This window comes from Callospermophilus lateralis, chromosome 4, assembly GCF_048772815.1.
Source record: "Callospermophilus lateralis isolate mCalLat2 chromosome 4, mCalLat2.hap1, whole genome shotgun sequence".
Classification (NCBI taxonomy): Eukaryota; Metazoa; Chordata; class Mammalia; order Rodentia; family Sciuridae; genus Callospermophilus; species Callospermophilus lateralis.
The window spans coordinates 158,159,795-158,185,331 of NC_135308.1; the positions used below are offsets into that span (position 1 = coordinate 158,159,795).

General features: G+C 55.7%; 1 protein-coding gene across 2 annotated transcripts; it reads right to left on the reverse strand.

Annotated features, from left to right (window-relative positions):
- Positions 1-14,912: 14,912 nt before the first annotated feature.
- Cbx6 (chromobox 6) lies at positions 14,913-25,106 on the reverse strand. 2 transcript variants are annotated; one of them, XM_076855178.2, is made up of 5 exons: positions 24,943-25,106; positions 24,735-24,778; positions 24,530-24,595; positions 24,329-24,395; positions 14,913-20,273 (listed from the first exon to the last, which is right to left on the reverse strand). In XM_076855178.2, the coding sequence occupies exons 1-5, from the start codon at positions 25,009-25,011 to the stop codon at positions 19,335-19,337; spliced, it is 1,185 nt and encodes a 394-aa protein (XP_076711293.2). In that variant the 5' UTR covers positions 25,012-25,106; the 3' UTR covers positions 14,913-19,334. The 2 variants fall into 2 exon arrangements, with proteins under 2 accessions (XP_076711293.2, XP_076711292.2); XM_076855177.2 differs by having other exon boundaries at positions 14,913-20,327.
- Between the last annotated feature and the right edge of the window lie 431 nt (positions 25,107-25,537).

A 25,537-nucleotide genomic window follows, 5' to 3' on the forward strand; every position in this document is an offset into this window, starting at 1 on the left:
CCCCTTCTCTGGGAGTCACAGACTTTTGTCCAGATCTGAGCCTTCACCTGGGGGTAAGGCGCGTGCAAGCTCTAGCTCCAGCCAGTACCAGAGCCGAGTGTGCATGGGTGTGAGCTGGTGCTCACTGAAGCAGTGACCTGAAAACCCAGCCCAGCAGCGCAGCTGGGAGATGACATCTCCAGACAAAGGTGACTGGGCTCTGTGGAGGCAGGGGCAGGTGGCAGGGCCCCCTAAAGCCCTGGAGACTTATGAAGCATTCGGACCCTGGGTGCATCTTCACGCGTCCTGGGAAGACAGACACATCCAGACAACATCCCCAGGAGAAACTGTCGTGGGAGTTTGAGGGAAGGACAGGGGAGGCCATGACAGGGAGCCGCTGCAGGAACAGCAGAGCCACGGTAACTTGGGTGTCAAATGGTACCACCTTTATGTAAGCTGCCCTGAGAGAGTTTGGGGCAATTGGATAAGTGGGTCTCAGGGCTGGAGGTGAATCTTATTTCAACCAGTGTGCTCACCCCTTAGCATGGGTTTTAAACTTGTGATAGGAACATGTCGCTCTGCTGCTTAAAAACCTGTGAGTGGCTTCCATCCTTGTTCTGGATCATCATTTCAAGGCTGATGAGCAGCCGTGGAAAACAAAGGAAGTGTCTCCCTCTGGACCCGAGAGCAGGTACCATGTTCCCTGCTCAGAATAATAAAGTTCATGTCTCTGGGCTAAAAGTAGGGCAGGAGAGCTCACAGCCTCTCATAGAAGATTGGAGATGCCTAAACCCATGGTTGCTTGGCTGTGACTCAGACTGGTGATGTGAGCAGCACCTACCTAGGGTGGCCTGTGTCCCCTGGGGATATTCATGCTGCCTGAGTAACAAAGTCTTTTGTCTCTGACCCAGGGTTGTCTCCAGTCTTCTGCCAGCATCAGCAGTCGCGGTAACTTGCAGGTAAGCTCAGATCTCAGGCCTTTCCCAGTTGTTGACACACTCTCTGTGCCTCAGTGTTTTGATCTCTAAGATGGGACTCATGGGAGACCAAGGACAGCCTTGGTAAATATCTTCTGGTGTTAGCAAGATGGTTGGTAACCAGAACACCCTCCACTTGCAGCCCATCTCCAGTCCCTCTGCCTGCAGCAATACCACTGTGTCAATGCCCCCAGGCCACCAGACTGCTCCTCCCTGCCTTTGCTCCTGTGACCCCCCCAGCCTGGAATGCCACACCTCCTGGATTCTTCTCCAGCCCCAGCTGGAGCCTCCCAGGTTCCTCTAGATGAATTCTGGCTGGACTGGCTCCCGCCAGGCAGTGCTGCTGCTGGGGACACCGTGGGGAGTGAGGACACTGAGGTCTGGGAGCCTGTTTCTCTGGGGCTTTTTGTTGGACCTTCCTCAATCCTAACCTAGAATTCTTCAAAGCCTGGTCAGAATTCTCGGGGAACCCTCCATAAAGCTGGGATCATTCCCACACTTTCCTCCTTAACTCCTGTCTCCTGAGTTTTAGGTTTCTTTATTTTCATTTCGTTCTTAGGGCGAGAGAATTCTTTTGTAAATAACAAACATAGTCATTCATTTAAAAAATAAAAAAGTTTTCCATCGTCCTTGTGACGCATATGCCCGGCAGTGGGGTGGGGCCAGAAATCTCAGAGTTCATATTCCAGTGGGAGGCGGACAGTAAACAAATGAATAATTAAATAAGCAAGTCAATTTACAATAGTGGTGAGAACTACAAAGAGAAATTTTAAAGTGATGTGATAGTTATAGGACACCTGGGACTTGGGGAGTTGGGAGATGGACGTCATTCATAGTTTTCAGAGAAGGCCTGCATTTGCGCTGAGACCTGAATGACCTAAGAAACCAGCCATGCAGAAATCTGGGGAAAGATGGAGTGTTCTAGGCAGAGGGAGCAACTAGTGCAAAGGCCCTGGGGCAGAAATGAGCTTGGTGTGTTCCTAGAACGGAAGGAAGGCCAGTGGGGCTGGGCAGAGTGAGCACCACCTGAGGGCAGAGGCTGGGGAAGGAGGTAGAGCCAGGGCTTTCCCACCTGGGGGCGGGGAATGGGTTTGATTCCAAGTCCAACTGGAGGGACTCAAGTGTGGAAGTGATATGACTGGGTCACAAAAGGATGGGAGGGGAAACAGGAGCCCTGGAGCCCTGGGGCCCTTGAAACCATGATGCTGAAGATCAGGATGGACTGTAGATTTATTTAGCGATAACCTTGATAACCTTGTCAGTTGGGTCTTCCAGAAGCAGGCACTGAGATGGTGTTAGATGTGCGAGTAAAGGGTTGGTCCTGGTGCTGTTATCAAGTTTTCAGTGTTGTCCTGGGGGGCATGCCCTTGAGGGGATTGTGGGGCTCTGGTCTGAGTTGTGACCATTTGCTCCTACCCATACTCCTCCCAGGATTTGCCGCCATCCACTGCCTTCTCCAGAAGCCAAACCAATGTCCCTTCCCACAATGTGATCTTGGAAACCTCCCAAACTATTAGCTAAGTACACCTTTTTTTTTTTCTTTATAAACCGAGAGCCTCAGGCATTTCCTTATAGCAATGGTGTTATGTGAAGGATACAAGAGGAAGAGACAGAGGAGGCAGGAAGAGCCTCAGACCTCAATGCAAATCTGGCAAAGTCTTGGCCAACCCAGTAGTGAGCTCCTGGACCAAGTCAGTCATTGGCTGTGAACTGCCCCAGAAGGGCGTGGCTTTAGCTCAAATTGTGGGGTGTATCATGAAGTTGGAGGTGTCTGCTCACCACACTCAGGCAACTGAGCAGCAAATGTGTTCTTGAAGGGAGTGTGGAGTGCGCCCCCTACAGGGCCACCGTCTACCCCTGCACTCTCAAGACCCGCTTCTCCATGTGGAGGAAGGGAGCATTTCCTCATGGTCCCAGGGGGCCCCTGCTCTTGAGAGGACTTGGAAGTGGGGTGAAGGGAGCTCCACTGCTGCCCCTGGGCTCTGGCATGAGCAGTGCTCCCTGCCTGCTGCCTCCCCCAGCCGCCATCTGGTCTTGCCCTCCGCCATGGCCTCCACTGACCAACAGGGGGAAGGACAGTCTCTCATTCCCTGGGTCCAGTCACATCCGTGGGAAGGCATCTGCTTAGTAAGTGCTCACTAAACTGAGATTAATCGTAACAAGGTGGGGTGTGGAGAAAGCAGGACTGGGCAGGGAAATACCACCAGGTGATTTCTAAAAGATGGAGGTTGGGTAACAGCTCGGCGGTCACCAGCTTCCGGTTAGATAACTGGTCACCTCTGCCACAAGCCAGGGTAGAGCTAGAATTTGAACATGGCGCTCAAGGTGACCAACTTGGGCCAGTTGGCCTGGGCTCTTTGGAACAGTTTCATCATTGAGAGTCCTGCATCCTCGGAAACCTCAGTCCCTGACAAACTGTGACAGTGGGTCACCATGGCAGTCTCAGATGGCCCCGCCCTTCAGCTGCATCCCTCGGTGCTGGTGCACAATGGGTGGGTACTGCCCCCCCAGGATGTGGGGAACAGGGGTTGGGGACACACAGAGCCCTCCGTGTCCATCCTGGACATTTCCATCCCAAAGGTCTGGGTCTGGTCTCCTCGGGGTCTGGTCTGGGGTCCTGAGCTGCCTTGGTCTCCTCATCTGCGGGGTGGATTTAAAGAAGGCCAGGTGAGAGGCAGTGTGCGGACTCTCCCAGGGGCCCAACATTACCCCTGGCACTTAGTAGGCGTCCAGTACATGCTGCCCCCTCCTTATTTACTCCCAGTTCTTGTAAATATTAATTCCCCTTTTTACTTCTTTGCTTGGAACTCCCAGCGCCTACCACGCCTTCTCCCACAAAGCCTTTTCTTGGGTCCCCTCCGGTCCCCTTCCTAAGCAGAGTCAGGGGAGGGTTCAGTCTGAGGCCCATTCACGTTTCCAGTCCATACACCCCGGTTGGGGCCTCCCAGGAGAGAGGCTCAGCTGGGACCCAGAAGCCTGTGCCCCCCTAGCCTGAGCTGGAAAAAGGAGCCCGCACCAGGGAGGAGGCTGGAGCCAGGCGAGAGAGCTTCCCTCTCGGGGAAGCCCAGAGAGTGCCATCCAGAGTTCTGCCTCCCTGGAAGCCAACCCCGCTCACAGGCTTGGGCAGGAAGGAGGACATCTGCTCCCACACAGGCTCAGGAGGGAACTGGAACCGGAGGAAACGTGTCCTCCACGTGGGGGGCCTGGGAGTTGGCTGGGAAGTGCCTGCCAGAGTCCAGGCCCAGAGAAGAAAGGCCAGAAAGAGTAGCCAGCTAGTATGGCCGCCTCCTCTTTCTGTGCTGCATGGGGGCTGCCTGTCCCAGGGCATGTGACAGCCCTGGTGGCTGGTCCCGTCCTGTGCTGGGTCTCCCCTGTGGAGCATGGCAGCTCCATATTGCAGTGGTCTCCGTTTCACAGATAAGAAAATGGAAATTCAGAGAGGCCCAGCCTCAGCCCAGGGTCCCACGGCCAGTGAGGACATACTGGCCTTTGAAGGCAGAACTTATCAGACTTCACAGGCCTCAGAGAGGTGACCAGGCCCCACCCGGAAAGGAGGCACCAGGGTGTCCCGGGAAGGGTCCCTCCTGCCTGTACTCGTCCCTGGTCCCCACTGGCCGCTGCAGCCCTTTCTGCTCCCGCCCAGTGGTCTGCAGCTCGCATTTCCCCAACGAGTCCACAGACTGCCCAAGTCCTGCCACCTTGTCTCCTCATTCGAGGGCCACTGGCACCTGGGAGCGTCCAGGGTGTATCCGCTTCATGCACAATGGAATCCTGGGGCTGACGGCCACATCTCCAAAAAAATGGCAGTTTCCTGATGTCCCCAGGATTCTTAAGACACTGCATTTAGAGTTTTCGGGTTCTGGGAAATGCCCTTTTCTAGTCTGTAAAATGGGTGTGCACAACACTGAGCTACCGATGGCAAGAGCCGGCTGGGACCTTGCCTGGGTGGCTATTCATGTGTCCCTGGCAGCAACTCCTCAAATGCCATCTGTTTTCTGATCTAGCCAGAGTACCCCGGGTGAGTCCTAGGAGTGGGGAGCAGGCTGGGGAGACCCTCAGGCTGGGCGAGGGGACAATGCACGTGGGGGGATGACCCACGGGCTGGACCCCCTTGCTCCCACGCCCCGAGCTTGCCAGCCCTCAGGGATGGGCCCAAGCTTGGGTCTCTCTCATCTCTTATCTGCCTGCCACCAGCAACGGTGGCAGTAACTAGCGGGTTGTACCCACACACAATTTATTTTTCAGATATAGAAAGTGAGAAGTGGGGGGGCCGAGAGTGTGCAGCGAGGGGGAGGCTCGTGAGAATGGGGAGCCCTCCCGCTGAGGAGGCGCTGGCTTCCCAGGCACCGCTGGACATGTGACAGCGCACTGAAACCTCGGAAGTCCTCTCTCGTGGAGAGTGCCATGGTCACCATGCCCAGGTGGTTTGCAGTGATGCTGAAACAGAGAGGTGGAGCAAATTGCTGGAGGTCACTCAGTGACGAAGTCGAGGTGCTTTAAGCCCACGGCCTCTGGGACCCACCATATCTCCAGATGGAGGCCCAGCCCTGGGAAGGCTCTTCTGGCAGGTCTGAGCCTGGGGGTCTGAGAGGTCCTCCTTAAAAAAGGGAGGACTGAGCCAGTTGAGAGGCACAGGCCTCTAATCCAGGGACTCTGGAGGCTGGGGCAGGAGACTGGCAAATTCTAGGCTGGCCTGGGCAACTTAGACCCTGCCTCAAAATTAAAAATAGAAAGGGGCTGGCGATGTAGCTCAGTGGTAGAGCACCCCTGGGTTTAAGCACCCCAGTATGCCCCTTGGCATCCCCAAGAATCTAGCCAAGGTAGGGGAATGGTAAGAAGAGGCCAGACCAGAGTGGCCAGGTACACACCACCCCGGAGGGCCCTGACTCTCTCACCCACTGCAGGTGGGGGGCTGGAGCCCTCTGGGGGAGCAGGTGCCTTGCACATAGCAGGACAGCTGCTCCCTGGGATGCTGGTCGCAGAAGGGACTAAGCAAACTGAGCCAACAAATGACGTCACTGCTTCTGTGGCCTAACGCATAAACCCCTCTCCCTGTGACCACTGGGGCAGAACCCAGGATGTCAGAACCCAGGGTGACTGAAGGGACGAAGCACTGAGGGGGACAGCGGTCATGTCCTGGTGAGGCACCTTGTGCACCGAGGCGCTCCTGTCCAGCCTGGCGCCCCTGGGCCTTCCCGGGAGCATTTTTCAGTAGCCCCCGTCTTGCCCGCCGTCTTCCGGTGTCTTCTTTGGTCTCTCAGCGATCTTTCCTGCTGCCCGGGCACAGCTGGGCCGTGGGCCAGACAAGTGGGGACATGGGGACCATTGTTCTCAGCTTTGGACTGGAGGGGACCTGCAGGGCTGGAGAGGGAGGGATAGATCTAGTGGCGTTTCCATTCAGGGGTCAGTTAGTCACCACCGCTGGTCGCTGGCTGGAAAGGAATGACTCAGGGACAAGGCACAGGCTCCCAGGAGCTGGAGGGGGAGTCAGGCAGCCCGGCGGAGATTTTCAGTCAGGAGGTGTGCTTCAGATGTGGACTATGAGGTGTCCCGTTGAGGGAGGGCAGAGTGGTCCGAGGGGTGGACCTTGAAGTTGGAGCCTGTGGGTTTCTGTCCCAGCTGTGGGCCGTGCTAACAATGTCGCCCGGAGTGAGTGACTCAGCCTCCCCCTCAGTTTCCCTGACTGCACCATGGCAGGATCAAGAGAAGTGGAGCTCAAACAGGCAGCTCGGGGCCCGGCTCATGGACCAGCCTGCAAAGCTCCCTGCTGTCCCCTGGTCCAGATGGCAAAGCCAAGCTCGGAGCAGGTAAGGGATTCGCCCAGGACCCAGCTTCTACCATGGTTCCCTTACCCACTGCTATGAACGTAACATGTCGGGCAGTGGTCAGTCATGACAGCGAGGGGTCAACCCCTGGCTCTAGCTGGGAGTGGTGATGCGTGTTGTAATCTCAGCAGCTTGGGAGGCTGAGGCAGGAGGATCGCAAGGTCAAAGCCAGCCTCAGCCACTTAGCAAGGCTATGAGCAACCTCGTGTAGACCCTGTCTCAAGATAAAAAATAAAGGGCTTGGGGTGTAGCTCAAGCGGTAGGCGCGCTCGCCTGGCATGTGTGCAGCCCGGATTCGATCCTCAGCACCACATACAAACAAAGATGTTGTGTCCGCCGAAAACTAAAAAATAAATATTAAAATTCTCTCTCCCTCTCTCTTTAAAAATAAAAACAATTCCTTCAAGTCTTTTTTTTTTAAAAAAAAAGATAAAAAATAAAGAGGGCTGGGGATGTGGCTCAGTGGGTAAGCACCCTTGAGTTCAATCCCTGGCACCAAAAAAAAGTCCCCAAAACAAAACAACAATAAACTCCCGTCTCTACTGTGCCTGAGCCTGGGTGGGAGTTGAGTTTTCAGGGTTGTTAGGAGTCAGTCCTCATAAAATCCTCTCTGCACGTTAGTTATCCTTAGAGTAATTCTGAGTTGGAAAGGGAAACTGGAAGAAGGCCCCTCTCCAATCTGAGGATATAGGATCCCAGACTGGGCGGCTGACTGCCTGAGATCACAGCACACTGAGACTCCAGCCAGTGTCCACTGTCCTCAAGCTGTTACACGGGAGGAAGGCGTCAAGAAGGAGCAAAAGCCAGGCACGGGGGCACAGGCCTGTAACTCCAGGATGGCAAGTTCAAAGCCAGACTCAGCAACTTGGCAGAGACCCCATCTCAAAATAAAGAATAAAAAGGGCTGGGGATGTGGCTCAGTGGTTAAACACCCCTGGGTCCAATCCCTGGTACAAAAGAAAAAAGAAAGAAAGAGAGAGGGGAAGGCAGGGAGGGAGAGAGGGAGGGAGGAAGGAAGGAAAGAGTTAGCAAGAGAGACAGGCCCGCTGGCACATACTGTAGGTCCCAAGTACTTGGGAGGCTGAGGCAGGAGGATCACAAGTTTGAGGTCAGCATAGGCAACTTAGTGAGATCCTGTCTCAAAATAAAAAACAAACAAAAAGGGCTAGGGACACAGCTCAGTGGCGGAGGCCCTGAGTCCAACTCCCAGTACAGGGGAAAAAAGGAAAGACTGAGTGGTAGCAGACTGACCACCCGACAGGAGGCCAGAGCAGTGGTCAGGCCACACCCAGCTGTGGCGGGCGCCTCTTCCTCCCCTTCAGCTCCTTCACTCCTTCCAAATGACACTGCTAGGTAAGGAGCATCCAGTCCTCCTTCATGGGACAGGAGCACCAAAGCCTGGCCTACAAACCAGGCCTCCCGAGTCCTGGACAAGGGTGGGCGGCAGGAGGAGCTCTGGGAGGACCTCTGAGACCTCGAGGCAGCGAGTGGGTGGCCACTGCCCAGAGTCCAGGCCTGGGTGCCAGCGGGGAACGCCAGGGGAGCACGTTCACGAGCCCCCATGGGGGACCAGGGTCCAACTTCTCTTTTCCAAAGTGTGTCCCGTCTCCTTGCTCACGCTGGGCGTCTCTGGGCCTTGGGCTCCAGGGCCCCCAAACCCAGCCCAGAGCCTGCTGATCCCAGCGGACTGCAGACCACAGAGGCATAAAGCGCACACTTTATTCTGCTCCGCAGAATCGCCCCCCCACACCCGGCTTTGTTCCGCTTCCCTGGGCTCCCCCTGGCTCTGCCTGCTCCAACCCCAGACCCGCTTACTCACAAAGGCTGGTGGCTGTCGTTTAAAAGGAACGCGCGTCTCTGTCACGCTCTGAGCTCACTCCGCTTTGGAAACAGCAGGGAAGACTTTGCTACCAACTTGCTCTAATGAAGGCCACTTCCCGTCTCGGGGACCAGAGGGGGACCTGTCCCTATCCATGTCAACTCTGATTGGCTGTGTGCCCCGCAGGTGTCTGTCCTCTCACGGTTTCACATTTTCACACCCATCCCTGGATCTCACTTTTCTAGAGTTTTCAGAAGTTTGGGGAGGGAACACGATGTGGGGGGGATGGGGGGGAGAGGGAGTGGGGTGACAGTTTTGTTTTCTAGCTATCTTTTTACTCTTGATTCTGTTTTGCCCCCCTCCATTTTTTATTATAGTAAAACATGCAACATAAACTTCACCACCCTAACCATTTTAAAAAAATATTTATTTTTAGGTGTAGTTGAACGCAATACCTTTATTTAATTTATTTACTTTCATATGGTGCTGAGGATTGAACCCGGTCCAGCCCGTGCTAGGCTGAGCCCCAGCCCCAGCCCCAGCCCCCACCCTAACCATTTTTCAATGTACATATTGGCACACTGCTGCCCGCACTACCTCCCCCATCTCCAGAACGCTCATCCTGTAGAACTCAGACTCTGCACCGGTTAAACACACCCGCCCCTTGCTGCCTGTCCCCACCACCGGCAGTCCCCTGCTGTCGCTCTGCTTATTCGCCATTTGGGTATCCTCTGGACAAATGTCTAATCAAGTCCTTTCCCTATTTTTGAGTCTTTTGGTGTTGTTGTTGTTGAGCTTTTGGAGTTCTCTACGTATGCTGGATATTAACCTCTTATCAGATATATGACTCGCAAGTATTTTTTCCTGTTCTGCCCTGTTACGGTTGGTAATGTCCTTGGATGCAGGAAATTTTTAAATTTTCATGCAGCCCAATATGCCTTTTTTTTTTTTTTTTTTTTGGATTGGGGATTGAACCCAGGAGCACTCAACCCCTGAGCCACATCCCAGCCCTTTTTTGGTATTTTATTTAGAGACAGGGTCTCAGTGGTTTGCGTAGGGTCTCACTAAGTTGCTGAGGCTGGCTTTGAACTCTTGATCCTCCTGCCTCCGCCTCTTAAGCTTCTGGGATTATAGGCGTGCGCCACCACACCAGGCCCAATTTTTCCTGTTTAGTTCTTTTGGGGGCCTCTACCTTCGATGTTACACCAAGAAATCATTGCCAAACCTGATGTCACGAAGCTTCTGCACTGTTTTAAGTCTTTAGTTCTAGGTCTTACATTTGGATCTTTGACCCATTCTGAGTTCATTCTGACCCAGTTGGCCTTCAGTGTCTGTGAGTTCCATGACCCCGGATTCATGCAATTACTGATCAAAAATATCAAAAACAGGGGCTGGGGTTGTGGCTCAGTGGTAGGGTGCTTGCCTGGCATGTGTGAGGCACTGGGTTCCATCCTCAGCACCACATATAAATAAATAAAGGTATTGTGTCCATCTACAACTAAAAAAATACTAAAAACAGGGCTGGGGTGTGGCCCCATGGTAGAGGCCCTGGTTCCATCCACAGAACTGCAAAAAACAAACAAACCAACAAAACAAACAAGCACACACACAAGCAAACCCTGCACCCGTGCTGACATTTCCCTTGTTATTATCCCCTAGACAACACAGTATGATAGTATTACACGGCATTTACGTTGCCTTTGGTATTATAAATAATCTAGAGGTGACAAACGAGGGAAGTATGAATGCAGGTTATATGCAAATACCATGTCATTTTATATAAGGAATTTGAGCGTTGGGAGGCTGTGGAATGTTGGGGGCGGGCTGGAGCCAACCCCCCTGGATCCCAAGGGGCCACTGCTAAGTGAGGAGGACCCAACTTCATTCTTTTCCTCATGGAAATCGTTTTCCCAGCAGTGTGGGTTGACTGTCCTTCTGCCTTCAAATAGTCCTGCAACTCTTCCTTGCCCCAAATCACTCGACATGTGTGTGAAGGTTACATTCCAGATCCTGTCCAAGTCCTTTGGTCCAGATGTCTGTCTTTATGTCAGAGCAACATTGTTTTGACTATTGCTTGCTATTGATTTCCTAGATTTTTTTCTTTTTTCTTTTTAGTCCTTCATGACATAGGATGTGTTTTGACATACCACACATACCTGCAGTAACTTCCTGTTGGTTTGGTTGTACATGCGGTGGAGTTACACTGGTCGTGTATCCATATAAGAACATAGGAAAGTTATGTCCAGTTCATTCTACTGTCTTTCCTATTCCCATACCCCCTCTCTTCCCTTCATTCCCCTTTGTCTAATCCATTGAACTTCTATTCTTCCCTCCCCCACCCCCACCACTTATTGTGAATTAGCATCCTCATATCAAAGAGAACATTCAGCCTTTGGTTTTCAGGGATTGGCTTATTTCACTTAGCATGACACTCTCCAGTTCTGTCCGTTTGCTGGAAAATGCTATCATTTCATTCTTCTTTATGGCTGAATAATATTTCATCGTGTATATGTACCTCACTTTCTTTATCCATTCATCTGTTGAAGGCACCTATGTTGGTTCCACAGCTTGGCTATTCTTAATCGAGGTGTTGTAAACATTAATGTGGCTGTGTCACTATGCTAGGCTAATTGTAAGTCCTTTGGGTATATGCCGAGGAGTGGGATAACTGGGTCAAATGGTTGTTCCGTTTCATGTTTCCTGAGGAATCCTCACAATGCTTTCAGAATGGTTGCACCAATTTGCAGTCCCACCAGCAATGTATTGCTACTGAATTTTTTAATCCAATTACACATGATCTGTGATGCCAATTTCTTGACATTTGAGATTTGTTTTAGGTACTAGTACATGATATTCATGATAATTTTTGGAAGTATTAGATGCATACTTGGAAATAATGTGTTGGTGCAGAACCCTATATATGTGGCTTGTTTTTTGGATGCTTTGTGATTTTGGATTGTGAGCTTATGTTTACTAGGGTTTTATCCGTGAGAGTCCCATGTAGCCTGCTGTGGGTGGGCGTGCAGGCTGGGAGGTAGGGTCCTTGAAACTGTACAGTGTAGCCCATTCCAGGTTTGTTTTATATTAATTTCTTGATTAAATTGTTCTGGGACCACCTGAAAAATAAAAATCTACACTTCAAATTTGTCAGGGAAGGTCTAGAGTTACAATTCCTCAAAAGAAAATTCTTTTTTATGCTTCCAACAGAGCCAGAGATGAGACAAGCAATTTATGTGACATCACCTTTTGCTAAAGAGTGATTCCCTGCCCACCTTTTGCATTCTCACCAGGGCCGGGTCCAGTTTTATCCAGGTATCCTGGTTCTGAACCTGTTGATAAGGACCCTTGGCCATGTCCCCATCTCCACAGAGGGTCACATCCTAACTCCTTGCTTACCAACATCAGCAGAAGCCAAAACCCTCCCTCTACTCTGACCCCCACCCCAGGGCTCCCCACTGACTCACCAGGGTACCCAAAGAATCAGCATCTGTTTGTCACTCTGAGGTTTGACTTGTCGGTTGGTGGTCCCTGGGGAGTACTTTTTAATGGTCTTGGAAACTCAGTTAATTTGATTTTATCTGGTGTCTTTAATATAGTACGGCATGACAGAAGGTTCCTCCATCCCCCGTCCCCCAGACCCTGCGTCCTCACTTGTCTGATGTGGTTAACTGTCCTCTAGCCCTGCCTCAGTTTACCCTCCATTCAGTGTGATGAAGAGCATGACTTAGGCGGGGGGGGGGCTGGATATCAGCTCCTAGAGTTTCCCAGTGGCCTTGAGAGCTAAATGTCTACATCCTTGGTGGCCCTTCTTGGCTGGCTGGGGACCTGTCATCTCACAGCTGAGGTGAACCCATCCATTAGTGCCAACACCTGCTTCCTTGCCTAACCTGATACCCAGGTATGTTTGAAAACTGGAGAACTCTAAAGGCAATTGATCACCAAATCCTAAAATTTCCCAACGTCCCTTGACTCTGGCGATTCCCTGTTGTCCCTACTGCCTCTGTCAGTGTCTGGGCCTCATTTCCCTCATTAGGATCATTTCAAACCTCAGCCCTGAGCAGCCTTGGTCTCCCCCTAGGCCTCTCCCAAGCTCACAGCTTACAGATGCACAGAGTCAGGAGGCCAGGTCCACGCCTCTCCCTTGTGGCTGTCTTTGCAAACCGCTGTGGCTCAGATGTCCTTGTGCCTGGCCTGTGTGTGCTACAAGGCCTTTTGAAGTGTCTCTTTTCAGAGGCCAGCAGCTGGAACAAAGAGGGTGCAGAATGGGCTCCTGATGTGGCTCGGAGGGGGAGATTTTTGTCCCAGCCTCTCTGAACCCCTCTTCACTCCAGGGAGAGCTGGATCAGGACTGAAAACCCAGTATGTTTCAGCTTTTAGAGAATGACAAAGTAGATTTTGCAAAACTAGTCATCTTCATTTCATCCAGGTCCCACTCTTCACCTTGCCCCAAACCTAAGCTCCACTCATTACAGACCCTCGCCCCAGCACAAGGCCAGGAAGAGGACACAGTGAGCGTGGGGCCAGGTTGGGCACAACCTGGCAAGCGCACCCTGTGCACAGCCCACCTGCCTCATCCCGGGAGCTGCGTCCAGCTCTCTACACCTCCTCCCTTGCTCTCCTCAGTGGGCCCTGGTCCTCATCACAGCTTCCGGCTCCTCTGAGAAGTTGCCATGGACACACTTATTAACTCTCAACCAATGAACAGACTCACCACTGAGTAGAGACGAGACCCGTGATAGCGCAGTAGTGACTCACATTGGGCTGTACCTGCCTCTGGGGACAGTCCTATGTCCTCAATCTCCCAGAGCTTGGGGCTCAGGGCAAACAGACCAGCATGGAGCGAGCAAGGCTTTCCCACTGTGAAGAGGTGGGCCATTTGGGGCAAAGCAACTAACCGATCACTTCGCCTCTCTGCCCTCCTCCGGCTGTGACCTCTGTTCATGACGCATGGGCTGGCTGGGCACTGGGAGGAATGTGTGCTAAGACAGTGAGGGGCTCACAGGACCTGCAAGGTGTGAGGTGTGAGCGTGTTTTGTGATGAAGTCCTCACCGAGGGCTTCCTGGGAGCAGATGCTTGGATGAGGAGGTATGGTGGCGAGGAGGAGCAGGTGCCTTGGAGGACCAGCTCTGACCACGGCTGGACTCTGCTCCTCTCTCCTGCCCTGTCAGCACCCCTCTGAGTCCCTTGCCACCTGTCTGCCCTGCTCTGTGATCCCCTGTATCTGAGAGCAATCTCTGGAGGGACATGCTTCCATTTAGGTTGCTGGCCTGGGGACAGGGCTACTGGCATGTCAAGATAGCTGGACAGGCTGCGGGAGTCCCCTACCTATCTCTCAGCTACTCCCAGTTTAGTGACAGAGATAACCCAAAGGCAGGTTCTGTGCCAGGTGCTGAGCTCTGACTACAGCAGAGGGGCGAAGACAGTTCTGCCCTTGGAGGGGCAGGGGCTGGGCCAGACCACAAGGAAGGAGCCAGGGCAGAGCCTGGGGAGGGCACCTGGCATGGGAGCAGTCCTAGGAGAGCAAGTGTGGGTGGGGGGTGGGGGGTGGAGACCCCTGCAGGGTGAGGACTTTGCACGGGATCCTGAGAGCTGTGGGCTCCCTGATTGAAGGAGGCCTCTAGGCCTCTGGGGCCTGGTGTGGAAGTCGTGGCAGGGTGCACTGCCAAAGGGGAGGTTCTGGACTGCCGGGGTGCAGGGTGGGAGACCCGGAGAGGCCAGACATGGGATTTCACCACCTGGGAGCAGGAAGAGGGCCAGGGCGGAGGGAAGGCAAAGTGACACCTGTGCAGGGCCTGGCAGCAGGTAGCCACAGGATGCACCTCAGGAGCTTGCAGGTGGGGTGCCTGGGGCTGCTGCTCTGAGCCCACACCGAGCAGAGAGCTGTGTCATCGGTGGGTCACACAGCACCCAGAGCAAGTGCAAAGGACCCCATTCCCTGAGCCGTGGGGCAGCTCCTCGCTACCAAACAGGGACGTACCGTGCAGACCACTGGCAAGGGCGACATGCCCTCTTTGAGCTCTGGGCTACCAGTCTGCAGGCCCCTTCCTCTCCTGGGTGCTGTGACTGCACCTGGGGGGACAGTGAAGGACCCTACCCTCCCACGTGCCGCCTACTATCCCCAAGGCTGCAAGGGCAGGCGGCTGTGGCCCTTCGGAGGCTGGGGCCATGGTGGGAGGGAGGGCACCGGCCTGCCGCGTGCCCAGGCAGGACAGAGGCTGCGCCGGAGCCTCGGGATGCCCAACCTGCGGGGCTACCCACCGCCCGACGCTGCTTCAAAGAAAGAGACAGACGCACCCACCCGGGGCTGGGCCTCGGCTTCGGAATGTGACAATTTATTTGGGGGTAAAAGAGGCTTTTCACTCCCATTTCCTGGCATCGATACAATACTGAAGAGCAGCAGAACAAACACACACGACAGTCACCAGCCGAACCCACCCTCCCCCGCCCGGAATCCACGGAACCGGAACGACAAACCCACACCGAAAACCAGCCCTTCCCCGCCGGAAGTCCTGGCGGGGAGGAGGGGGCAGGGGCCGCCCGACTTCCGGCTCCTGCCAGTCCTACTACGTTCCCGTCTTGACCGCTGGAGGCGACGTTTAGCCAGCTGGGAGCTGGATGGTTGGACCACAGACAAGGCAACACCACTTCATTTTAAAAATGAGCGCGAGAAAAAGAGACAGTGCCCCTCCCCAAATATAGAGCTATATACGTATACTTTATATATATAGAATTCCTTCGTGCACGATTCATTAAATGAGCTTTTCAAAAATTAAAAAAATTATAAGATACATATTTATTTAGGCCTTTGTGTTTTTAAATTAAAACCAAGGAAAAGCAATTTGCATCTCTCTGTGCCCAGCAAGGGCAGGCGGGGGCACCTCGCTCCCCTCACCTGGCCTCTTGGGGAGGCCCCCCCTCCCGTTCGCCTAACTGATGCTCTGCATACAGTAGGCACTCACTGCTGGAGCACTGACTCCTTTGAGGCTTTGAGAGGGCGGGCAGGATGAGAGGAAGGGTCCCAGGCCCTCACCCAAGTCTCCCTGCTTCTGCATCTTGGGGACTGTCCACAAGGGGGGGCCAGGGAGCCCCTCTCCTGCAGTTTGAGTCCTTAACTGGGCTAAATTGGGAGGAGATGCAGACAGAAAAAACTAAAACGCTTAAACTTCTTCCTTTTTTCTTTTAAAAAAGTGATTCCTCAAACCATATAAGCCCCAAAGAGGCCACCTTGGGCTAGTGCGTGGGAGCCCAGGAGTAGAACTGACCGGCTGATCAGGTGGGGCTCCAGTGTCCAGCACGGACGAAGTGCAAAAAAAAAAAAAAAAAAAAAAAAACCAACCAAGCAAACCCCCCCCCCCAACAGAAAAGTGGGGGAAGGGGGTGCATCCTCTCAGAAGGGGCCACAAAGGCTGGCAGCAGCCCAGACCCCCTTAGTTGTTTTTCCTGCAGGCTGATTCTCCAGCTCTGGGCAGGTCTACTGGCCTGGTAATCCCAGGACCACTCAGCTCTGGGATCAGCCGCTGACCTTGTCCTGGAGTGGGTTCCCCACCCCAACGAAGCAGCTTGGCCTCCTTTGGAATAGGGAGATTCCTCCCACCCTGCCACCTCTCCTGCAGCTGGGAACTTGGTCATCACCTCCTCCCGGATCACAGGAAGGAAGCTCATTTTGACCTTGACCCCTTTGCAGAGAATAAATGGGACTGTGGGTGGCTGGAGGTCCCAGTGCCAGCAGCCATGAGCACCTCACATCCTTACACACCACCAGTGCCTTATGCCCAGGTGTCTTTCACACATGGGCATGCTGAGGGTCAGAGGGGAAGTGAGACAGGGACAGGTGCCCACTGTCCAACTCAAACCAGACACCGGATCTCATCTGTTTCCTATGACACATAGGAGGGAAGGGGTGCATTCAAGGGGAGATGACCAATGGCCACCCTCTAGTGAACATAGAGGACAGTGGGCTCTGGGTTACTTCACATACAAAAATAAAGCAAACCAGATTGCAACTTTTGCTAGGTAATTAGGCAAATGGAAAAGCAGCAAGGGGTGGAGGAGGGGCCCACGGGAGGCCGATCCCTCCAAGTGTGCGGTCAGGAGTGGGCAGGCTGACTGGGCCTCCTGGGAGAGGGAAGGAGGCCTCAGACCCCATGCCCCCTCAGGCCCTGGAGGGCACCCTCCCAGAGGCAGTGTGTGGGCACGCCCGAGGTGGGGACAAGCTGTGTGGCTTGGAGCTGGGGCAACAGCCTGCCCATGGAAAGAGATGGGCATTCCCATCTCCCCAGTTACCCCTGTCAGTCACTGCCTACATCTCCCAGGGAAGAGACTCTTCCTGGCCAGGGGAGCTCAGGAAGTTCCGGTCTCAGGGGTGATAAGAAGGTCCCCACAGGGTGGTGGTACTAGGAACTGCTTGGCCCTATAAGCTGGCAAAGGAATGAAGAGGAGAAGCCACAAGCCTTCCAGGAGAAAACTGCTAAGAGCCGCAGCCACAGAGCACCGGGACCCCATCTCTCCAAAACCTCGGCAGCCTTGGTCTCCATCCGCCGGGCAGCCGTCTTCCTTCCCTCTAGTAAGGACGGCTGTGGAAGTGGGCCAGCTCAGCGGAAAGGCTCACCCTCCCAGGGTGGAGGAGGATGGCCGGCCCCAGGGACCACCAGCTTCTCACGGCCACCTCGTCTGTGCAATGCCGCATCACTACGTTCTCTTTAAATATCTTTCTCCCCCCACCCCACTCCCTTAGGAACCCCATGATAGTTTTTTCTATTTCTTTTTTTTCCTCTTTTTTTTCTTTTTTCTTCATTTTTTGAAAAACTAATTCTTTCACTTTCCTGTCATAAAATCACCTCTGAAAACACAACTTCTTTACAAAAAAGGTCACGAATTACACAGATTCTCAGGAAAACACATTTCCATGGTCTCTGGAAACACCTGTAACTGGCCCAGGTGGTGGCTCACCTGGGGAAGGGCTGGGGGAGTCACCTCTGAAGGCAGAGGAGAAATACCAGCCCTTATTTTGGGGAAAAGCCAATTGGCACTTGGACGGTCGCAGAGCCCAAAGGGCGGGGTGGGGAGGGACTTGGAGCGCTGCCACCTCAGACCCTGTGGGAGCCCCTGTTCTGCACCCCAAGGGTGCGCTGGGGGGGCCATGCTGCAGCCCCCAGCAGGGAGATTCAGACAGTGTCCTCCCCAGGGACCAAGGTGCTTGCTCAGTATCTGACGGGCTCCCCTCCTGCCTCTTGCCATCTTGCTTCCGAGCAAGGTACCAAGGGCGGCACATATAGGGACCCAGTTTAAGCCACATGCAGAAATTGCCATCCACATCCATCTGCGTCCCTGGCAGTGGCCAAGAGTGGGCTGCCAGGGGCCCCCAGCCTCACCCCAGGGGACAATACCCTTGTTCTCCAGAACACAGGCTCCTCTGCAGTCTCCGGTCCCTGCAGCCCACTCTCCCAGTGCCTGGCCTAAAGCTGGGGCTTTGGTCTCTGCCACTGGCATGGGTGCCTCGGCTCCCTGGCAGCAGGGGCAACAGAAGCTGCCTAGGACCCCCGAGGCCTCCCGCTGCTCGGAGCAGGCTGGGCTGAGAGAAAGCCTCAGCGTCAGAAGCAGACGAGAGGGTGGGGAGAAGCTCCAGGCCCTCGGGAGCTCTCCAGGCCTCCCCCCCGCAACACCCTGGAGGAGGGTGAGGCTGAAGTGGGGCTCCCCACACTCGCCCACAGTTCCCACCATGCCAGGTCTGCAGTGAAGGCCCGGCTGGCCGGGCTGACCACCCCAAAGAGAAGGATCTGGGGGCTCGGTGACCCTAGCACACTGGGCAGGGAGAAGCCGAGCAAGGGCACAATAAACTGCCCAGACACGACTGTTCCAGGCCCAAAGAAAGGGAAGGGCCAGGCCTTCAGGGACCTGTTCTGAGGAGCTGCAAAGGGCACCGCAGGGAGGGCCCATGGCCCAGCACCCGATGCCCACATGGACCCTCATACACACATGCCAACGGGCAGATGCACACTCAACCAGAAGCTTCCACAGCAGGTTCTTGTAGCACCTTTGGTCAAGAACTGAAGGGGCCTTTAGATGCCAGGAGGCTGTGGCAGGGTGCACTCTACTAGCTCCTCCCGCCTTCAAGACGGGGATCGGAAGCGGACACGGTGGGGCACATGGGGTCTGCTTGGGCCTGGTCCAGAAGCAGGCAGTGAGGCCGACCTCTGGCCCAGCTGCTGTGCCCTCACTGGTGGAGCGGGAGGGGCCCATCTGGTCTCCTCCTTCACTGTCTGGGGCTTTGCCAAATGGGCAGGAAGCCATCCCTGCCCCCTCCTGCTAGGCATCTGCAGGAAGGGACCATGCCCACCCTGGGTGGGGGTCTCCGAGGGACCTGCAGCTGCTGGGTTAGCACCGAGGTCAGACGCTGTACACGAGCAAGAAGCAAGCAGAGGGGAGATGGAGCGGGATGTAGATAGGGCAGGTGGCCAGGCCTGGGGCTCCCTAGAAGCCCAGCAGGCCTACTGCACACAGGTAGGGGCAGTACCAAGAGACAAGCGTGTGCTCTGTCCCAGACTTGACGTAACCCAGACTGCCCCGCCCTCTGGCCTCTGGGAGGCCAACTGCCCAACCCCATCCCTGGGTCAGCACAGAGCCATTTGAGACAAGCAAAGCACAGGCAGACGGATCTGAGGGCAGGGGTAGGGCAGGAGCACAGGTGTGACTTCAGGCAGGAGGCACCCCTGCCCTCCTCCTTGGGGAGCCCTTCACTTGCTCACCACACTGCTGCCACCTCCAGCCACAGCGCCTGCTACCCCAGCAGCCACCTTCTCGAAATCCTCAGGGTTGCAGAATTCCTTGATAGTGACCGTCAGGAGGTTGCTGGTGACATCGGTGACAACCACATTGGAGCAGGGTGACATCTCAGGACGCCAATCCCCAGCCTCAGGCTCAGAGGCAGCACTGGAAGGCTCTGGGGACACTGGAAGTGCCTGGGTGGCGGCAGCAACGACATCAGGAGGTGCCCTCTTGCTGGTGGCCGCAGACTCCGGGGGAATGGACAGGTCGAGCACCTCTGGCTCGGGCCAGGTGGGGGCGGGGGAGCTCATGGTCTCAGGGAGAAGCTTGGGGGGCGTATCATCAGGGTCAGAGGACTGCAATGTGGGCGAGGGGCAGCCCGAGGAGCTGGAGCTGCGGGCATCGTAGGGGGCAGCAGGGTTGGCCAGGAGCAGCCCCTGGCCGGGGGCGGCAGCTTCGGCTTTGCCGGCAGGCGGGGGGGACAGAGGGGCCGGCGGGGGCTTGTACAGTGAGAAGGTGCCGAACTTCATGTGGCGGATCTGGGTGCGCAGGACGCTCTCGCTGAACTTCTTACTCTTGCCGATGACGCGGTTCCTCGATGGGACTTTGGGACGGGCAAGTGCCCCCGCGCCCTGCGAGGCAGCCCCTGCGCCAGGGCCTTTGTCGATCACCTTCAGATTGAGGATGATGCGATTCCGTTTGGGCTCGCGGGGCTTCACCTTGCGATTGATGATCCGCACGGTCTCGGAGAAGGGCGAGATGGGTGGGCGCAGGCCAGGGCTGCCTCCTTGGGGGTCTGGGCGGGGCAGGGGGCGGCGGGACATGCGGTGGCAGCGGCGGATGTCCTTCTTGAGCCGGTGCACAGCTGCGCTGGAGTGCAGCTTGGGCGAGGAGGCGCTGGCGCTCGGCTTGACAGAGAAATGCACATCACTGATGCGGAGGGCCTCTGCCTGCGCCCGGGCCTGCGGGCAGAGGGGCGTGGATGGGACCTCAGGGCCCGCTGACCTCCCACACCCTGCACAGCCAGCCCTGAGAACGGTCTCAGGAAACCAGCTGAGAGCAGGCAAGAGAACACTGGTACTTATGACCCTTACTCAGAACATGAGACAAGTCCAGGAGGGGACTCCACTTGCCTAAGGTGACCTACAGTCCTTGCTGGCCGCGCCTTCATGGCTCAGCTGCGGGCCACCCTGTCAACCATCAGGACCCTTCACTGGGGGGCAGTTCTTACAATTCTCAGTGACATGAAGGAGGGGCAGGTCCTCCCTGCTCCCCTGGCACCTCAGTCCTGCTGATGCATTTGTAGTGTCCCCAGGTTCCCATTCTCTTGCCTTTGATTGGCCAACTCCAGCCCCATCTCCCCCCAGGCCTGGCTTAGAATGAGCTGGAGTACGGCAGAGGACTGTGGGCAGCCAGGAGAACTCCCAGGCTCCTGGACCCAGCTGTCCTTCCAGACTTTTGACTTCTCAAAAGTCCCACGGCTCTGCAGTGGCTCATCTGCCACCTCAAGGGAGGTCCAATAGGACCCTTGAGAAACCCAGCTTAGTCCAACCCATCTATTGTCAGAGGACACCAAATGGAGAGTGAGCAAGGGACTCCCAAAGCCATATAAGCTGTCCCTGGTGGCCTGTCCTTCCTTTGCTAAGAAAGAAACTAAAGAGTCAAGGCCAGGGACTGGGGTCGTGGCTCAGTGGTAGAGCATTTGCCTAGCATGTGTGAGGCACTGGGTTTGGTTCTCAACACTGCATATAAATAAACGAATAAAATAAAGGTCCATTAACAACTGAAAAAATATTAAAAAAAAAAAAGAGTCAAGGCCAGTCGCTCAGGTCTACAGTGACAAAAAATGGGACAGCACCCTCTCAATGAGGGCGGGGCACACAGCAGGCAGAGGGCAGGGGGGCGGGGCAGCGCAGGGCAGCGGGAGGGCAGGTGAGAAGACAACCCCCCCACGTGAAGGAGGTATCATCAAGCCGGCCCTGAAGCCTAAGAGGAGAGCACCACGGTCCTTACTTAGTACCCAGGGTGCCCAAGCAGTTCCACAGTAAGGGTGGCCCGAGAAGACAGGGACACAGGGTACAGGCAGAGAGGCTGTGGGCCCACTCCAGGGAGTGACAGAATTCAGAGTGTACCAGGGCTGGCAGCCATGGATGGGGACAAAGAACTTAGGTAATGACTGCCTGGATCCGGGTGGGAGGGTGGGAGCAGAGAGGTTGGTCACATCCCCACAATCAGGATGACCCTAAGGTGGGGCTGTGTTCCAGGGTCTTGCCACCTCCCACTCCCCACAGCGCTGGAGGCTCAGCCTCCCAGGGAGTTAACCCGTGTGTCCTGACAGGACTAGACTAACCATGACCCCCAGAAGCGCTGTTGCCTGACCTTCCAGCTGACCAAGGGAGGCTCAGAACATGACCCTCACACCCCGGAGTGGAGAAGTACACTTCAGCTCTATCTGGTCTCCCCACCCAATTTGGGGCCTCCTGCTCAACAATTCCTCTGGCCACTAGGTGGCAGCACACAAGGCCAATGCCACCAGCTCCCACTGCTCCCAGCCAGCTGAGCTCCCCAGGGATCCCACCGCTCACACCCCTTCCCAGACAAAGGCAGAGAGAAGCGGAAGCTTTCTGCTGGCAAACAGGGTCTTAGCTGCAAGAGCATCCCCATGGAGGTTAGGGGATCTCTGCTCTTTCTCACCCTCAGGGGACGGGTGCTTTTCCCTCTGTATCCAGCCTGATCCCAGAGTCCAGCAGTGACGCAGGGGAGCGACAGAGCATGGGTAAACTGCAGACGCAGGAGGAACCCCCAGTCTCATTTTTCCTGTCTGTACAATCATGAGAGGCCCCACCCCAGGGGCACTCCTGGGATACCTCATGGTGTACAGCACCTGCTCGGCACAGGTCTGGATGCAGCAAGCACTCAATTCATTTGTCCATGGGTGTTGAGTCAGTGAGCAAGCATCTCCTTCTAAGGCATGCTTTCCAAATTTTCTACCAGAAACATTTCTTACTTTATAATTTTTAAATATCTTTATGAAATACGGAATACAAGTCTATCTGTCTGGTGAGTTAAAAGTGACCACTGCCAACATGCTCCTGGCCCTGGGGGGTGGGGGGGTGGCAACCCTGGCTGAGGGGTTAGAAACTCTCTAATGTGTTATTTAACTTAACCTCTTCGGTCTGTCTTCTCAGGTATGAAATGGGGACAATGGAACCTACCTTGCAGGTTCCTGCTCCCTACAGAGTGGTTCCTGGCGGAAAGTGCTATTTGGGTGTAATCTGATGACTGCCAAGGCTCTCAGCACATCCCAGCAGTGGGCCCGGTTCCAGCTGCCTCCACAGCCCCTCACAGGTGTCTTTATCACTCTTGTGCTACCTGTTTTGTAAGATCTAGATCAAAGTGCCACTGTCTGCCTCTGCACCCAGTGTGTGTCCGCCTGCTCCCTTTAATCTGACACTACTCAAGGAAGGAAAGGATGAGGTCTCAGGTGGGTTGCTCCCCCTCTCTGGGCCTTGACTTTTTCATCTGTAAATACGGATAAAAATACTCCCCACTTCACAAGGTTGTTGAAAGAATTAAAACAATTCATGCACGGGATTCTGCACTGTTAGGCCCATAGGCAGCTCAGGGAAAAAGAACCTGAAGTAAAAGGCACTTTGTGAACCCATGCTCAGGGCCATGACTCGCTTCGCCGCTAGAGGGCGCTCCGACCGTGCCGAGAGGCTGTCAGCCCACCAGCCTTCCAGCTGCTCCGCCCCATCCCTCCCACCGAGAAGCATCAGGGTTAAGGCTGCTCCAGGGATCCCCTACGATACGCTGCAGCGGGGGGCGGGGGTTACAGAAATATGGAATTTTGGAAACCAACATTTTTTCCACTTCTGCTTTAAGTTCAAAACAAACCCTTACACACGCAGTCCTTTGGCTGGGCGTACGTCGGGGGAGGAGTGGGCTGGACAAGACCATCCCACCCTCCCTGGGCGTTGAGCCTTTTGGACAAACTGAAGACTCTTGAGATTCTGCAGCCCCTTCTCTGAAAAAAGGCCTCCCTATCCTTTTGGTGCCAAACGTCACAAAATAACTGGCTCCGAGGTGGGAAGAGGCCCTGAGATATCCTCAGCCCCACAGGGAGACCCAGTGCCCCGTGAGTTCCACCTGCAGCTCTGCCGGCCATCTGGCCACCTCAGGTCGTCTTACCCTCCTTCTCCCAGACTCTTCTTCCTCACCAAATAATATAAAAGCCCCATCCCCAGGAAGGCTTCCTCTGGAAGTTCATCCCTTCACTCTTGTGCTACCTGTTTTGTAAGATCTAGATCAAAGTGCTAGGGCCAGAGGGTTAGGCTACACCACGCCCCACCCCAACCTCTAAAAACCCGAATAAACAGGTTGGGGGCATCTGAGGTTCAGCACCTCGCCCACCCCGGTCAGTGGCCCAGCTTGATAACACTCAAGCCAAGTGATTTAAGGTCAAGTTCAAATCGAGCCCAAAAGTGAGGAAGGGAGAGGCAAAGTAAATCCTGAGAGGTGGGGAGGGGGCGGTAGGCAGGTGGTTTCCAAAGTGCCCCTCCGGGTGCCCTGCCAGAATGTGCCCCTGCTCACTCTCCCCCTGGGCTCTACCTCCCCCAAGCTCCCAAGGCTGGCGGAGGTAAGGGCTCTCCTGGCAAAATAGCCTCCCTACCACCCCCTCCTGCCACCTGCCACATCCAGTTCCTTCCAGGAGCTCCGCAGGCCCCCCAGACCCTGGCTTCGTCATCTGGGATTATCCCTACTCCCAGGCCCCTGGCTGGAACTGACCCCGGCCTGCTGCCAGGGGCTTGTCTGGGGTTCGCAACTACCCCCTGCCCAGCTGGGGCCCCTCAGGAAAGGCCCGCCCGCTTGGGCGGTCGCAGATCGGTCCCTCCCCTCCCGGCCCCGCGCTGTGCCGGGGCTGGGGGCCCGAGCGGGGGCTGCTGGGGCTGGGCCAGGTTACCTTCAGGAGGAAAGTTTTAGGTTTGGGTCCCCTCTTCTTGGGTCCATACAGCTCGCGCTCCCTCTCCCTGCGTCGAGAAACGCCAAATGTTAAAAAGAGCCCCTTGGCGGGCCCCCTCCGCGGCCCGCCCGGCTCTCGCGCCTCCCCGCGCGGCGCCCCACGAGCCTCGGCCCCGCCGCCCCTGCCAGCTTCCCAACTCACTTCTGCTCGAAGGCGGCAATGAGCCGCGAGTCCAGGATGTTCTCCTCGGGCTCCCAAGTGCTGTACCTGCCGAGTCACGCATGCACAAAATCCAAATGAAACCACAGAGGCAGGGCACACCGCGAGGAGCTCCGCGACACCCTCCTCCCAAGGCCGGGTGCCCGCTGCCGCCCCTCCCCCACGCCGCGGGCCCCGCCGCACTCACTTGATCGCCCACCCCTTCCATTTCACCAGGTACTCGATGCGTCCCTGAAAAAACAGAAAGGAAAAAGGAGGGTGTGGGGGTGGGGAGGATGCGGGGACTCAGGGAGGCGGCGACGCGGGGGTGGCCGACGGAGCCGGGTTAGCGGGATCGCTTCGCCCCGAGGGCTCCGGCCCCGGGGAGCGGAGGGCGGCGGCGGGCGAAGGCTCACCTTTCGGATCCGCCGTTTGATGATAGACTCGGCCGCGAAGACCCGCTCGCCCACTGCAGACAGCTCCATCTTGCTCAGCGGCACCCACAGCCCATAATACTCCCTGCTCCCGCGGCCGGTGCTGCACCGCTCGCGCACGCGCCGCAGCGCACAGGCCCCGGCGGGCGGGCGCGCGGCGGGGCGCGCGCTCGCGTTCCAGCTGCGGGCCGTCACGTGACCCGCCCGGCTAGCGCGCCGTTGCCAGGACCTCCCCCTCCCCGGGGCGGTTGCTAGGGAAAGTTTGCGCTCGCGGGGCGGGGGCTCGCGTTGGCTCTTAAAGGGGCCTCGCCTGGCGGCGGGAACCCGGGCGGGAGAGCAGTGGATGTTTGGCTTGTGACAGACCCCGTGAGGCGCAGTGCAGTCTTCCACTCCCCTCCACTTCATCTTCCAGGCCTCGGTCGCTATCACCTTCTCCCCTCCATTCAACCCCCCTTGCACGTCTTGCCAGGCCGCAGACCTGTAAGTGCGAGTGAGCCTTGGCGTCTGCAGCCGCAGCGCATCCTCCTGTAGAAGTTTGCAAACAGTTAAATATGATACAGCAAAAATGCATTTGCTG

Excerpts from the sequence above, each read along its gene's own strand:
- Cbx6 (XM_076855177.2), bottom strand. The coding sequence starts at position 25,011 with ATGGAGCTGTCTGCAGTGGGCGAGCGGGTCTTCGCGGCCGAGTCTATC. Across the intron at positions 24,596-24,734 it reads TGGAAGGGGTGGGCGATCAA|GTACAGCACTTGGGAGCCCG; the intron begins GTGAGTGCGGCG and ends GTGACTCGGCAG. Across the intron at positions 20,328-24,328 it reads CTAAAACTTTCCTCCTGAAG|GCCCGGGCGCAGGCAGAGGC; the intron begins GTAACCTGGCCC and ends CTCTGCCCGCAG.